The 14987-nt window shown below is 61.5% G+C and overlaps 2 protein-coding genes across 3 annotated transcripts; one reads left to right on the top strand and one right to left on the bottom strand.

Annotated features, from left to right (window-relative positions):
- On the top strand, positions 1 to 6814 carry FKBP10 (FKBP prolyl isomerase 10). The gene is made up of 10 exons (XM_064473401.1): positions 1 to 320; positions 1904 to 2049; positions 2375 to 2564; positions 2875 to 3020; positions 3132 to 3321; positions 3628 to 3773; positions 4100 to 4289; positions 4688 to 4830; positions 4989 to 5152; positions 5500 to 6814. The coding sequence occupies exons 1-10, from the start codon at positions 109 to 111 to the stop codon at positions 5683 to 5685; spliced, it is 1713 nt and encodes a 570-aa protein (XP_064329471.1). The 5' UTR covers positions 1 to 108; the 3' UTR covers positions 5686 to 6814.
- Positions 6815 to 7795: 981 nt separating this feature from the next.
- On the bottom strand, positions 7796 to 14360 carry NT5C3B (5'-nucleotidase, cytosolic IIIB). 2 transcript variants are annotated; one of them, XM_064473404.1, is made up of 9 exons: positions 14285 to 14360; positions 13356 to 13454; positions 12692 to 12761; positions 12155 to 12201; positions 11572 to 11657; positions 11325 to 11414; positions 10105 to 10267; positions 8926 to 9126; positions 7796 to 8597 (listed from the first exon to the last, which is right to left on the bottom strand). In XM_064473404.1, the coding sequence occupies exons 2-9, from the start codon at positions 13401 to 13403 to the stop codon at positions 8487 to 8489; spliced, it is 816 nt and encodes a 271-aa protein (XP_064329474.1). In that variant the 5' UTR covers positions 13404 to 13454; positions 14285 to 14360; the 3' UTR covers positions 7796 to 8486. The 2 variants fall into 2 exon arrangements, with proteins under 2 accessions (XP_064329474.1, XP_064329473.1); XM_064473403.1 differs by lacking the exon at positions 14285 to 14360 and adding an exon at positions 13957 to 14068.
- Between the last annotated feature and the right edge of the window lie 627 nt (positions 14361 to 14987).

Below are 14987 nucleotides of genomic sequence, written 5' to 3'. Positions count from 1 at the left end.
GCAGGGCCGCCCGCCGGGGCGGGGCCGGGGCCGGGCCGGGGCCTCCCCGGGAAGGGGCGGCCGCGTTGCGCCCCCCCAGCCCCGGCCCGGCTGCCGCCGCTCAGCGCCATGTCCCCGGGCAGCCTTCTCCTCCTCCTCCTCCTCCTCCTCCTCCTCAGCATCCTGGGGGCCCCGGGGCTGGGCGACCCCGGCCCCCTGGAAGACGTGGTGATAGACAGATACTATATCCCCCAGATCTGCCTGCGGGAGGTCCAGATGGGGGACTTCATCCGCTACCACTACAATGGGACCTTTAAAGATGGCAAAAAGTTTGACTCCAGGTATAGCCCTCGGCTCCTTCCCCGCTGCATGCGGCCCCGCCGGCCGGGGGGATCCCCGCATGCCTTCCCACCCCCGCCCGTGGGCCGCCTCCCCCCCGCACCGCTGCGGGCGCGCAGGCAGCTGCGTGCGGGGACCAGCCCCGCGCCCCGCGGCGCAGACCCCAAGGAGGGCTTGCGGCGGGTGCTGGGGGCCGGGGCGCGGAGCCCGGGGGGTCCGGTGTGGCCCCCAGCGCAGCCCCCCCCGCCCGCGGCTGCAGCCCCCTCCCCGGGCGAGGGGCCCGCAGGGTACCCGCACCCCCCCAACGCCGGGGTGGCGCGGGGAAGCCCGTCTCGGGCCCGGGCAGGGTTCGGCCCCGAGGCACGCCGCACTCAAGAACACGCGTTCCCATGTGCCGCACGGGCAGGGAGAGCGCGCTTCCAGCTCTTTGAAACGTGGCAGCGGCGAAACCCGCTCATTACCTAAGAGGCTTTACTCTGGCTGGCCTTACTTTTCCTCCGCCCGTGCACTGATCCTGCTCCGCTGGCGCTGGCTGCGAACCACTGTTCGTGTTGGTGCAGTCCATGATTTGCCCCACCGTGAGAATCGGGCGCGGGGCGAAAGGACAGAAACAACCAGGGCTGTGCTGGGGCTCAGCCCCAGCCCTCTGCCGGAACAAAAACTTTCCAGATGGGTGTTTTTCAGAGCCCTGGAAAGGAAAAGGGTTCTGCTCTGCATAAATGTGTCTTAGCTTTCTTGCGAGCATGAATGGGGGAGAAAGTTACTGAGCTATGCACTGCTGCTGCCTCGAGCCCCGGAGGCAGTGGGAGCCTGGGGATATTTGCTGCTAAAATGATTCCTTGTCCTGACAACGGCAGTGTGCCGCCAGGAGAAAGCATCAGCTGCACATTAAAGGGGATGAAGGATTTCAATTTATCTGAAATGGCCCCAGTTGCTTCATGGAGTATTTTAAGATTTAAAAATAAAAACAAATTTGCCATTTAAAAATGAGGCCTGGGACATCTTCTTTCTTCCTCGCTGCATAAAGCTCCAAATGTGCCATATGCAAAATGATTTGGAAGCAGCAGAAGGCCCGGGAGCTGCCGGCCTCCAGCCCAGCTCGGTGAGATCTGGGGAGGGTGTCGATGGGTTCTGTCCCAACTGAAAGCATCACCTGCCTCCTTTTCATCCAGAGGGCTGGATCCGCAGTCCCATGTCCAAGAGCGCTGGGCGAGCAGGGTCAGGCCAGAGCCCTGACCGGTGCCGCAGAAGGCAGCTCTAGCCCGGACAGTGCAGGATTGATCCCATCAGGAGCGATGCCTGTTTGCTGTGGGGGTGAGCTGCGGGCTCTGCCTGCAGCACAGGGACCCACTGGCTGTGGCGGGTTACCTACACTCCCGGGGAGGGGGCAGCCCCGTCCCCCCGCTCTGCCCCTGTGGCAGGCAGGCACCCGGGAGCCCCGCACCATCCCTCAGCATCCGCAGGGTTCATGGTTTGGCTCTGGGTCTGCCCCGAGCCCTTGGCACTGGCATTGAGCACCCCCAGCAGCTTTGGGGGCTTCGCCCTTTGCCCTTGTGCCACTGACAGGTCTGTCCCTTCGCCCCAGCTACGACCGAGGGGCCACTGTGGCCGGTGTGGTGGGCGTCGGGCGGCTGATCACCGGCATGGACCGGGGCCTGCAGGGCATGTGCGTGAATGAGCGGCGTCACCTCATTGTGCCCCCCCACCTGGGCTACGGCAGCATCGGCGTGGGTAAGGGGCTGCGGCATGGCTGGGGGGCAGAGGGAGCAAACCTCCCGGGGCTGGCATTAGCAGGGATAGAGGTCCGGTGCCCAGCTGGTGCGTGCTGGTGAAGGGTGGCTCTGTCACCAGGGCAAGTGGTGCCTAAGCAGGGCTTCCTGGGAATGAGGGGTCCTGCCCCCCTGGGCTCTGCTGCTTTCCCAGGAGCTGGCATGGGTGGCCAGCAGCCCCCAGCAGCCACGGGCTCGGGACGGCTTTAGGGGACAGAGCCCTTGGCTTGCCTGGGCTCAGCTCTGCCCCCACCTAAGGTGCTCTGTCCTCCCTGCTGCCCCTTTAGCGGGGCTGATCCCCCCAGATGCTACCTTGTACTTTGATGTCGTCATGCTGGACATCTGGAACAAGAACGACAAGCTGCAGATCACCACCCTTTCCAAACCCGAGCACTGCAACCGCACGGTGGAGAACTCGGACTTTGTGCGGTACCACTACAACGGCACGCTGCTGGATGGCACCCCCTTCGACTCCAGGTATGGGGCACCGGCGCCGGGATGCACCCTCACCTTGGGGTACAGGGCACCAGAGCTCAGGTGCACCCTCTGCCTCGTGGCTGGGGGCGGCGGGGATGGCAGGGACCAGGGGACACTGGCCTGGGCAGGACATGGGGGCCCATGCTGCACCCCAGGGAGAGCAGACTTCCCCCATGCTCTCCCTCCCTGCACCCTGGCAAGGCCAGTGCAGCTCCCTGACCCCCAAACCAGCCTCCCGCGCGGCACTGCTCGGGCTGGGGAGCCTGGCGTGGCCCCAGAAATGTCCCCCCACCTCATTCCTCCCCACCAGCTACAGCAAGGACAGCACCTACGACACCTACGTGGGCACTGGCTGGCTGATCAAGGGCATGGACCAGGGGCTGCTGGGCATGTGCGCCGGGGAGAAGCGGAGCATCATCATCCCCCCGTTCCTTGCCTATGGGGAGAAGGGCTATGGTGAGTTGGGCATCGCTCCGTCGTGCCCAGCCCCTTCCCTCCCAGCTCTGCGCCAAGCCCCCTACGGTGCATCAGGACCCTTGCCCAGGCTGACCCGTGTCCCCTCCCCAGGAACCGTGATCCCACCGCAGGCCTCGCTGGTGTTCAGCGTGCTGCTGGTGGACTTCCACAACCCCAAGGACAGCATCTTCCTCGAGCACCTTGAGGTGCCGGCGTCCTGCAAGCGCAGGGCTGTGACGGGGGACTTTGTCCGCTACCACTACAATGGCACGCTCATGGATGGGACACTCTTCGACTCCAGGTGTGGGGAGGGAAGCAGCTGAGTGGGGAGATCCCCTAGCGTCCTCTCCCACCCCACGCTCAGCAGCAAGCTGCAAGGAGAGGCTGGAGAATCAGGGGGGAAGTGGAGGAGAGAGTGGTAATGGGCATGAAATAAGCTAAAAAAGACAATACCTGTTTGCTGCATCCTTAGGAGCAAGGTTTGTCTCCTGGGGGAGCAGGGCAGAGGCTGGGAGAGGGGGTGTGGGTTGGGGTGCAGGGGTGGGTGGGGGGGACTGACGGGCCAGGCTTTCCTGCACAACGGCCCTGGGGGCTTCTCTCGCTGCAGCTATTCCCGCAATCATACCTACAACACCTACATCGGGAAGGGCTACATCATCCCTGGCATGGACCAAGGCCTGCAAGGGGTCTGCATGGGAGAGAGGCGGCGGGTGGTCATCCCCCCACACCTGGCCTATGGGGAGAACGGAGCAGGTAAAAGGCAGCCCTGCGGGGTCTGGCATGGCTGCATGGCACAGCTCCGGGCTGTGGCATCCCCTCCTCCAGCCCTGCGCGCCGCACACCGAGGGTCTGACATCAGGAGAGCGGGGCCAGCTCCTCACCCCAGGGGCCACCTCCATCCCCAGGGCTCTGGGCATTGGGAGGGGGTGTCACAGGAAAGGCTGATGCCAACATGTGCAGAGCCAGGGCTCCTAGGGACGGGCACGCCATGGGGCATGGGAAAAAGCAGAGAAAGGCTTTACCGGCCCCACGGCACTCCAGCAGCTCTCCCAGCAGCTCTCCTCGTGCTCCTCTTCCAGGGGACAAAATTCCTGGCTCAGCTGTGCTTGTCTTCGACGTCCACATCATCGACTTCCACAACCCCGCGGACCCGGTGGAGATTGAGACCGTGTACCGGCCCGAGGGCTGCAACGTCACCACCCGCAACAGAGACTTCGTCCGCTACCACTACAACTGCTCTTTGCTGGATGGCACCAAGCTCTTCTCCTCGTGCGTGCTCGCTCGCGGGCTGCCCCGAGCGCGCCTCTCCTTCACAGGGCCAAATCCTGGCAGGCGCTGAGCCGGGCAGGGCCGGGGGCAGGCGGGCACCGGAGCAGCACTGGGAGCGTCAGCTCTTTGCAACGGGCAGCACTGGAGCAACGGCTGCACGGCCGTGGGGCAGCAGGGGTTTTGCTGCAGGGTGGAGGGTGCGGGATTTTCGGGCGCAGCAGGATGGATGGTGCAGGGTTTTGGGGTGCGGAGGGTGTGGGTCTCAGGGCACGGCAGGACAGAGGGCACAGGATTTTGGAGCACGGCGGGATGGAGGGCATGGGATCTGGGGGCACGGCGGGACAGCTGACTGGCTGTGGGGGCTTCCTCAGCCACGTGGTCTTCTCTGCCTCCTGCAGCCACGACTACGAGAAGCCGCAGGAGGTGACGCTGGGGGCCAACAAGGTGATCGAGGGCCTGAACACCGGCCTCCTCAACATGTGCGCGGGGGAGAGGCGGGTGCTCATCATCCCCCCCCACCTGGGCCACGGGGAGAGCGGAGGTAGGGGAGCGGCGTGCGGCCGCCCGAGCAACGCAGTGGCGGGGTTCTGCCTTGCCGAACCGCTGCTGGGCGCCTTCACGCCCTCGCCCCAGCTGGGGGCTGCTCACCGCGCTTTGCTCGGCTCCCCCGCGGCGCAGCAGCCTTCGCTTGCTTTTCAGCCCGGGGGGTGCCAGGCAGTGCCGTGCTCCGCTTCGAGGTGGAGCTGATCTCCATGGAGGAGGGGGTCCCTGAGGGCTACCTCTTCATCTGGCACGGGGAGCCGCCGGCGAGCCTCTACGAGCAAATGGACCTGAACAAGGATGGGGAGATCCCTGCTGACGAGGTGAGTGAGGGCAGCGAGAACCACCGGACCGCGGGCTCACGGAGCGTGGGAGGAAACGGGGGCGCAGGGGACCCCACCCTGGGGAGCAGCGCCTGAAGGGCACTGCCGTCCCTGGGCACCGGGGAGCCCAAAGAGCTGCGCAGAGGAAACGCAGCAGCCCAGAGCGTCGCTGCTGGGTGCGGGCAGGGCTGTGACCGCGCAGGGACACGGAGGGCAGCCCGTGCTCTTGTCCCTGCCCCGTGCTCACCACCTGGCTGCTGCCCTCGGCGCAGGCTGTGGTGCTCCCTGCCGTGCCCGGCGCCGGCTGCGCGGAGCAAAGCGGCATCTCTCTCCTCTCCCCGCTGCAGTTCTCCACCTTCATCAAGACCCAGGTGGCGGAAGGGAAAGGCCGCCTCATGCCCAGCTCCGACCCGGAGAAAGTCATCGCCGACATGTTCAGGAACCAGGACCGCAACCAGGACGGGAAGATCACCTCCGAGGAGCTGAAGCTGAAGTCAGATGAGGACCAGGAGAAGATCCACGAAGAGCTCTGAGGAGCGGACCCCACCCTCCCCCGGAGACAGGACTCAGCCCCACCGGCCACCCCGGGAAGCCACCCTGGGAATCTGCCCCTGCCCCTCCCCAGCCCTGCAGGGGGGCATATTTTGGTTTGGATTTTTTTTTTGACCCTATTATTTGAGGTTTTTTTGATGTGTTCCTCCTGGGCAGGCAGACTCACCAGCCCCCAGCTAATAAACCCAGGCAAGAAGGTGGGAAGCACCCACATTTGTAGGAGCCTCGATACCCCATGGGGATGGCAGGGCCCGCGTTTCCTCGCGCTGCCGTCCCCTTGCACTCCCCGGCTCTGCAGACGAGCAGGACTGAGGATGCCAGGGCCAGACCCTGGAGCCCTGCCCTGCCGCCAAACCCCGCTTCGACCCCTGCTCTCAGCTCCCCACGGAAGGGCCGGGCAGCAGCGTCCCCTCCCTGAGCCCTTCATCCTTCGTCCTCAGCCAGTGACTGCACGTCCCGCTCCAGCCTCGCCTGCCCACGCTGCCTCCTCCCCTCCCTTTCTACCACTGCATTTTGTAGTTTAGGGTTGGGGTGGGTTTTTTCTATATACACATATAAAATTTTTTAAAGGGGAGGAGCAATAAAAAGAAGCCTTTTGTGCTGGTCTCTGCTGCTGGCCCAGCCTCTGCTCCCCTGCACCATCCTCCCCGCGATGAAAGGCTGGAGGGGGATCAGGTTCCCAGGGCAAAGCCCCGATACCCCACAGCCATCACCATTCCAGAAAGCCTGGGCCCCCCCGAGACAGCTGGGGTGGGACCTGGCAAACCCCTTGTCACCTGGGAGGAGGAAAACAGAAAGCCTCTGCCACCCAGGCCCTCAGGGAGCAGCATCGTCCCCATCTGCATCCTCCCCGCCACAACAGCCCTTAGTGATTGAGGAAAATCAGCCCAATTTTGATGCCTAAATGCAGCTAATTAACTTGGTGCTCTCAGGTTTGCCAGTCGTGACCAGCATGGCTCCATCGCCTCCCACCAGCTCTAAAAGCTTTTGCACAGTGTGTCTTGCAGATGGAGATAAAGGAAATGCAAGAACGGAACAGTGCCAAGGGTCGGAGCAAAGCCCGTAAATGATGACTTCTACCGTGCACCAAATAAATAATTTCTACTGGTTTCCAAGGAGTTTGTGTCAGGTTACTTTGCCACAAAACATCCCTGCGTGTCGGGGCAGCGGCACAGCGCCGAGCCTCGCCCGCCCCTGGGAGCGCGGTGCCTGGGGCAATTTCAGACTCCAGTACCTGCTGGGTTGGGCAGGAGAGAAACCAAAACTCCACTCCTGGGATCTTCCGGCAAAGACGGACGGTGCTTCAGCGCCAGCGCAGAGCGCGCGGTGACGGCTGGCGGGCTCTGCCAGGGATGGGTGACCTGGAGCTGGGGAGCGGAGATGCGGGGAGCCCCGGGGAGGGGCGCGGCTGCAGCCACAGCTCCTCGGAGCTGGGTACAAAGCACCTGCGGCCCAGCTTTAGCCCATGTTTTTATTTGGACAAGGAGAATGGAGCCTGTGCTTCCAGAAGTCACATTTTCTCATCCGTCACACGGAGGGAAGTGAGGGCTGAACCTGGAAGAGCTCACCAGCCAGAGCTGCCCCCGTCCAAACACCGCGGGGAAGGGGCTGCCAGCCTGCGCTGGGCCACGCTGCAACGAGCTACAGTCCCCAAAGAGCTGTATCAGAGCTCACCCCGCAGCAGCACAGGCTCCTGCTGCCACCACAGCCGGCAGCAGGATGGGACGGGGAAGCAGTTTCCCATGTAAGGGTCTGAATTTGCCCCATGCTGAATCAGGGCTGGCACAGCTTTACTATTTCACTTCCCAGAGGTTACACAGAAATAGGTGTTTTTCCTACTGCTGCTCTGAGAGCCCTGGACCAGCCCAGAAGTTTAGGATGTGAACACAGCTAAAATATTCCTTAACACCCAAAATGTTGCCATTGACCTCTCCTCCCCCACCTGCACCCATGGGCCGCAAACGTGCCACTCCAAGCACCCAGCCTGCTGCTGCTGCCGCCCCCCGAATCCCCCCAGCCCGGACCTCAGCAGACAAACTTACTTCTTGCTTTGTGCAGCAGCACCAGATGAGCTCCAGGGGCCTGCAGGGATCACTGGAAAAGCCTTTTTTCTTTTTTATTTTACAGCAAGAGCTGTAATGAGCAAGAGGGACAGCAGGGCTGGGGCACGGGGGCCAGGGACCTGCAGGGTTTCTGCGGGGGGCGTGGGGCTGGGGGACGCTATGCCTGGCAGGGCCACGCCAGCCCATCGGCAAGCAGCACCGCCAGAGCTCAGCCGGGCACTTTAAAGCCCACAGAAAACAGGACAAGAGAGAGACTGGTTTTCTCAGACAGGAACGCAATAAAACTTAACAGCTTCCATCTAAAACAGGTCTGTCCTCAGGACACAGCAAACGACCTCCATTTCTGTGCTTGGCTGCCGAAACAAACGCAGGGCATCTCTACCCAAAACATGAAATGGTTTGTTGTGGCCTCAGGCACTGGCTGGTGTGAAGTCTGAGTGGGATGAAGTCCGAGTGGGAAGCAGCAGAGCTGGGCTCAGGTGGGGTAAAGGGCGTGGAGAAGCTTCCTTCATCCCAACTCTCCCACTCCAGGGCTGGCCGGAGGGGGTTAGTGAGGTCGGGATGTGCACAAGACACGAGAGCCAGGGCAGGGAGCCTGCCCAGCGTCAGGATGGAGTCCAGCAGGTACCAGGAGAGCCACTCCAGCTTTGCTGAGGGAAGGACATTCACTGTCCAGGTGTCTTGCTGAGGGGCTGGAGCTGGGACGCTGCCTCCCCTGCTCATTTCTTGGTAAGGATGTACCGGAGAATCCCGTTGACGACATCCAGCGTCTCATCGCTCTCCAGCACAATGTCGTAGGCATCCAGGTACTTCCCCCTCTGCTCTTCCACCTGCAGTGCAGCGCCGGGATGGGGTGGAGAGAAGAGGACCACAGAGAGAGAAGAGGACTGTAAACACCAGCAGCTGAGAACAAAGATGCTGCACCCACAGCGCTTGCATCTCTTGATGCTACCAAAAAGAGGGGTCAATAAGCACCCTGACAATGCTCCAGGTGCACCGGGAGCTCAGAGACACTCCCCAGCTCCCTCCGTACACCCCACGGGAGCTTGTATGAAACTCTCACGTCACTCGGGCAGCTGCCTGCCCCCCTGCTGCCCCTCAGGCCTCGCACCTGGGGAAGGCTGACAAGGAAGCGAGACAACTGCTTCTCACACCCACCTTGTCATTGAGAAAGCCAATCTTGAGGATGTGCTCCACACTGGGAACGCCATCTGCCATCGTCAGATCACCCATGGAGTCCCCCAGCAAGATGATGCTTGTCCTAGTGCTCAGCTGCTGGAAATACTCCGTACCCTGCAGGACGCTGTTGTTCTTGTTGTAGGTGTGGATGAGAGGTCCCTTGAAATGTGTGAGGACTCCCTGTGCAAACAGGACAGAGAAGTTGATCCCGCAGCAATCCCTCTGCTGTGCTGTGGCCTCAGTACCCCTTCTGGAATGGGCAGACAGGGGGGATGCTAAGAGGGCACCAGCTCTCATCTTGGAGACACCCCCGAGGAGTCTGGAAACCCAGCAGGCACAAAACAGCCTTGAGACGGTCCCCAACAGTCCCCTCTTGCAGGGCAGGCTCTTCCCAAAGGTGAGAAAAAACCAAAGGATGGAGGTCCCAGAGGTCAGGGCTCTGCGCTGGAGCTGGTCTGGGGCCACGGAAAGCCACAGTCAGGGGAACCCCAGGGCAGAGCAGGGCCCTTGCAGAAGGCAGGACTCTCACGCTGTCCCATGCTCCCCCGAGGACGGCCTGTCCCAACGCACCACCCGTGGGAACAGAGGGCTTCAGTGTAAGAGACGTGCAATTTTCTCATGTGCATTGGGACTTTTCAGGCTTTAGTACATCAACAAAAGCCTTTCAAGCTGCTTTAAAGGACAGCAGGACTTCAGATCAGGAGACACCTCTGTGGTTAACTCCATCCTCCCCCTGCACCAGGACGGAGCACACAGCGCTGGACACAGACGGCAGCGCATTTCTGCTGCCAAAAAGCGGCTTTGAAAGGCGACAAGTCCCTGAGACTGCCTGTGGGTGGTCGGCTGCTCCTGCACTCTGCCTGCCCACCTTGATCCAACTCCCGGAGAGGGCAGGGGAACCCCCAGTGCTGACGGTGAGAGGGCTGCTGCGGTGGCAGCAGGTCGCAGCCCCTGAAGGCAGAGCAAATGGGGCCGGAGGCCACGACCAGCCTTTAGGGCTCTCCCTTGACTCCAGCTACAGGGATCAAATACTTAGAAATGTTAGTAGGCAGCTTTTAACCTAGCAGGGCCTCTGTTAAACATATCGCAGCCCTCAGTCCCAGTCGAACAACTCTCCTCTCTGCAAGCGCACCACGGATACGTGACACAGGAACTCACATTGTCGTCAAAGTCCATGTAGTTGGACACCACGTTGACATTCGAGTAGAAGACGTTGGCCTGACGGATAATCTCTTCAAGGATGTCACCGACGCCAGCAGAGAAGATGAACAAGGGGATGTTGTACTTATGCAGCTGATCAAATAATTCGTTGAATCCATCCCTAGAACAGAAGCGACCGTTACCACCTCCCAGCGAGGTGCCTGGTGTACTGTGGGCTGGGAGCGCACTCAGCCCAGCTGCAAGGCTTGTTTCTCTGCCCGGGACTTCCCAAACAGAAACGCATGCCTGAGCTCTGCAAAAAACACGAGCTTTCTGTGGCACTAGCGTTTCTGTGGCGTTCACTGCGTGTGCAAGGGGGTTGCAGCCAGCACAACCCCAGACCCCTCCTGGGAGCAGCGAGCAATTTGCCCAGCATCTCCCGAACACATCCAGCTTCTCACCGGGGTCACAAGGCACAGCGTGCCTGCACATGCCCGCGAGAGTGGGCACCGCCAGCCAGCTCAGAAACTGTATGTCTGAGATGTGCAACAGGTTGGACTGGCGCGAGGACGATCAGACAAACTTGCCGCAGTGTCAGTCTGCCAGGACATGGCTTCCGTGGAGAAGGGGAACTCTGGTTCATGGAAACCCAGACAGATGGTACCACCTCCTCCCTGAGACTGGCAGCTCATTCAAACCAAGGCTCCCTGAGCCAGTTTTAGGAACTGTCACTGCCGAGGCCAGCCTTAACAGCAAGTTTTAGTGCAACGTTTTTTGCTGTGGGTGAAATCTGATGCTGAGCCAAGGGCCTGAGTAAGGCCCAGCAGCTACAGTGAGCGGAGAAAAAAAATCTCTCCCAGAAGAGGGGAGCCGCGTGCTGCCCCCCTACCCTGCCCTGCAAACAGCCAAGGGCTCTGACGAGCCATTCAGGGAGCGCTGCCCATCATCCGTCCCCTTGGCCACTCCCTGCCAAGACTCAAGGGATGTGGAAGCGGTTTCTGAGCAGGAGTCAGCCCTGAACACAGCAGCCTGCAGCCAGGGAGCGAGCTCAGGTTGCGGCTCGTGGCACCGACTTTCAGCTCTTTCATGATTAGAGCTCGGCCCCAGGAAGGAAGGGAGATTTGCATCTGCCACGCTTTGGAGACTGCGCGCAGATCCGGGCGAAAGCAAGAAGACCTGCTTGCACAGTGGCAGGAGAGAAAGGGCTGCAGGCAGCGCACCGAACCCCGAGCCAGTACCTCAGCATCACGTCCGATTCTCTGACTATCTGGGCTATGTCACCCTTCTGGATCTTCTGCTGCGACAGCAGCTCGTGGGCCCTGGTCCACCTAGGGAAAGGCGGCAGAGTGAGCTCCCTGGGCAGTAAGCCTAAGGCAGTCAGAAGCATAACAAGCCAAGCCTAGAGACAGTTCAAGCTGTGTGTCTTGGAGTCCTTGGGGGCAAGAAGTTGCCAGGACAAGGTTAAGCTCACATACAAGCACTCACCACTCCACCATGAGGGGACGTTTCTCTTCCAGGGTCCGTTTGGAATCGATTTCAATGGGGTAGTAGTAGTCCAGCAGATCTTTCAGCTTGAGAGTTGTACAGATGGAAAAAGATCAGAGTGAACATTGCATCTAAAGAGATTGTAAGCATCAAAAAAAGCCCTTCTAAACTCCTCCAAAGCATCACGCTTCCTAATAAAAAACACAACTAAAACTGTTTCACTAAGCAACTTCACCCTGAGCAACCCTGGAGATCTCTGAAGGAAGCGTTAACCCCCCAGCAGCCTGGCTAACTCTTACCTTGCTTCAAATACTGCACATACAGATGCACACAGATACACCCTTCCTACTCTTATCAGACCAAAAACGCCCACAGCTGAGCATACAGATTAAATTTCCCTTTTTAACTTCTCCTTCCACCACAATTGGCTGAAATGCAGCCTGGACACTTGCCCTACTCTCTGTCCTGGCAGCAAGGCGCAGCTTGGAGAGCTGTCACATAAGCCAGCACAACCTCCTGATGATGGGCAACAGGGACAAAAACCACAAAGCCAAGAAGCAGCACCTTACAAAAGAGCGCTTACCTTCTTCCTGCCGTCCTCACTGATAACGTGACTGTTATCGAGGATATCTGTAAAGACAATAAAATGCCATTGTTGTAGCCCAGGAACAAAAAAAAGGCTTTCTAAAAGGCAGCTATCCTGCACCTCCAAGGCCAGCTCTTCCCCAAAACCAGCCGTGTGTGGCCCATCGACCCGAGCACAGGCTCGCCGCGGGGTCTCAACACAGCGGCTCCCACTGTGAGCCTGCAGCACGCACTGATCGTAGGGCATTGCTCAGCTGGGAGACAGCAGCATCAATGCGTGCAAGCTGCGGGATGCAAGTATTAGAGAAGCAGAAGACCAGGAGACAGCTTCTGCAGCGGGCTGCGGGCTGCCTGGGGGGCAGCAGTCGCTGCTGCAAGCGGCCGAGGCCTGGAGCTGCACCGAGGGAGAACAAGACAGAGCAGTCGGGCTTGGCAAAGGAGGGAGGCAGAGGATAACAGGAGCCGCAGAGACTGAGAGCGCAAATGTGGAAAACAAACAGAATTAGCAACAGTGAAAACAACGGCTTCAACTCACTGTGTGAAGTGGGGCAGCGTCTGCCGTTGCACCCAAACCTGCTCAGTGTCATGTCGAAGTCAGAAATGACCTGGAAGGTGAGAGATGACCAAATCTGTGCGTGACCCAGCGCACTCTATCCTTGCCATAGCTAGCCAAGGGCGCTGCTGCCTGCAAGGATGCAAATCCAGCGCTGGCGCGTCTCACGTGAGGACGCACGCTCACGCAGGGCACACAGCAATGGTCGTTGAGGCTTCTGCCAGCTGTGAAGCAGATGTCCTCATCTGAGACAGCCAGCACCCCTCCCAGCCCAGCGCTCTTATCAGCACCAAAAGGCTTAATCCCGCTGACTTATTGCTGTGGGTGGAGGGGGGTGTTTGGGGATTGCACATATTTATAGCTTGCATAACAGGGAAGAAAAAGGTCTGTCCAGGGAGAGCCACCAGCCCAGGCTTCAATGGGAGAAACAGCCTGGTCCCCCCTCTCATCTGGGGCTTCTCCCTCTGCACCTGCAAAACGTGTAGAAGGTACCTCCTCGCCTGCGGGCTGGAGCAGCCAGGCCATGGCTGGGGAGGCTGAGGAAGAGGGGGGGCAGCTGAAGACAAGGACCGAGCGTGAGGGCGATGCATCGCCTGCTCTCAGCTGGGCCAGCCCCGCCACAGACAGAGCCAAACAGGACCAGTACCTGCAGCTTGTTTATCCCCTGCTCCTTCATGGCCCGGATTATCCCCATCACACGCTCCGGCTGCTGTATGCAGACCGTGGCTTTCTCCAGCTCAGGCACCTGCGGGCAGAGCCCCCCGTTCAGTGTCACCCCTGGGATCCCGTGCCGCTCCGGGGGACCCATGCCCCCCAGCCCCCGGTGTGCTCTCCATCCCGGCCGCACTCCGCTTATCCCGGGGACCCCGCGCCCCGGGGACCCCGCGCCCCAGGGGCACCGCGCCCCGGGGACCCCGCACCTCGGGGACCCCGCACCTCGGGGGCACCGCGCCCCGGGGACCCCGCACCTCGGGGGCACCGCGCCCCGGGGACCCCGCACCTCGGGGACCCCGCACCTCGGGGGCACCGCGCCCCGGGGACCCCGCACCTCGGGGACCCCGCACCTCGGGGGCACCGCGCCCCGGGGACCCCGCACCTCGGGGGCCCCGGTCTGTCGGGGCCAGCCTCTCTCCCCGCTGCTCGGCTCCGCCCCGCCCCGCTCCCCACTCCGGGCTCCCGCGACCCGACCCCGCTCCCCAGCCCGGCCCACGCTCCCTGTAACCCCCCGGCCCGGCCCCGGCCCCCACCATCGCGGCCGCTCCGCTCCGCTCCGGGCAGGGCCGTGCCGCGCCGGGGCCGCGCAGCCGCGGGGAGGAGCCGGCGCGGGGGCGGGGCCGGGCGGGTGCCCGGGCGGTGGGGGGGGGGGGGGGTGCCCGGGCGGTGGGGGGGGCGGGTGCCCGGGCGGTGGGGGGGGGGGGTGCCCGGGCGGTGGGGGGGGTGGTGCCCGGGCGGTGGGGGGGGGGGGTGCCCGGGCGGTGGGGGGGGTGGTGCCCGGGCGGTGGGGAGGGGGGGTGCCCGGGCGGTGGGGGGGGGGTGCCCGCGGGGTGCTCGGGGGGGGCCCGGCTGGGGCTGCACCGCCTCCCCACGCCCGAAGCGGCTCCAGAGGGGCCGGACGGTCCCGGCGCTTGCGGTTGTGTTTCCTCTGCAACGCGCTCCGAGCCAGGAAGGTGAAAGAGAAAGGGGAGATAATGATTAAAAAAAAAAAAAAAAAAGGAAAAAGAAAGTACATGGCAAGGGCTGTCTTTGCTGTCACGCCTCCCACAGCATTACCACAAAACTTATTTAACTTAAAAAAACCAACACCGACAGTAACATGAAAAGGTCCAAACTGTTTCCCAAGCTATGCTGAGCCCCTCGCAGAGGTGCTCCGTGGCGCCCGTGTTACCTGCAGACGCGGCAGCTGGACTTGATGGTCTTGGAGGTCTCGCCCAACCTTCATGATTCTATGATGAAGCAGTCGGCCACAAGTGAAGGCAGTGAGGGGGCAGGACGGGGCTCCCTGTCCTCCCGCTCTCCTCTCCCTGGCCCCCGGCAGCACCTTCCACCCCTCCAAACTGGCACAGACCCAGCGGTGGCAGGGGATTTGTGGCTTCATTACCGACATTAGCTAGCTCATGTCTCAGCTTCCTCCTGTGTGAGCTGGGACAAGGGCACTTCAGAAGCAGTCAGTGCCTACATTTGGGGAGGTTTGTACCCAGGCTAAATAATACTAAAAAGTTGCAGAGGAATCACAAGGCTGTTTTTGTTCAGAGCAGCCAACAACAGGGCGTAGGTACGG

The sequence above is a fragment of the Phalacrocorax carbo genome, chromosome 25 (genome assembly GCF_963921805.1).
Source record: "Phalacrocorax carbo chromosome 25, bPhaCar2.1, whole genome shotgun sequence".
Lineage (NCBI taxonomy): Eukaryota > Metazoa > Chordata > Aves > Suliformes > Phalacrocoracidae > Phalacrocorax > Phalacrocorax carbo.
The sequence above is the reverse complement of the archived record's forward strand: the minus strand, read 5'-3'. Positions and strand labels throughout refer to the sequence as shown.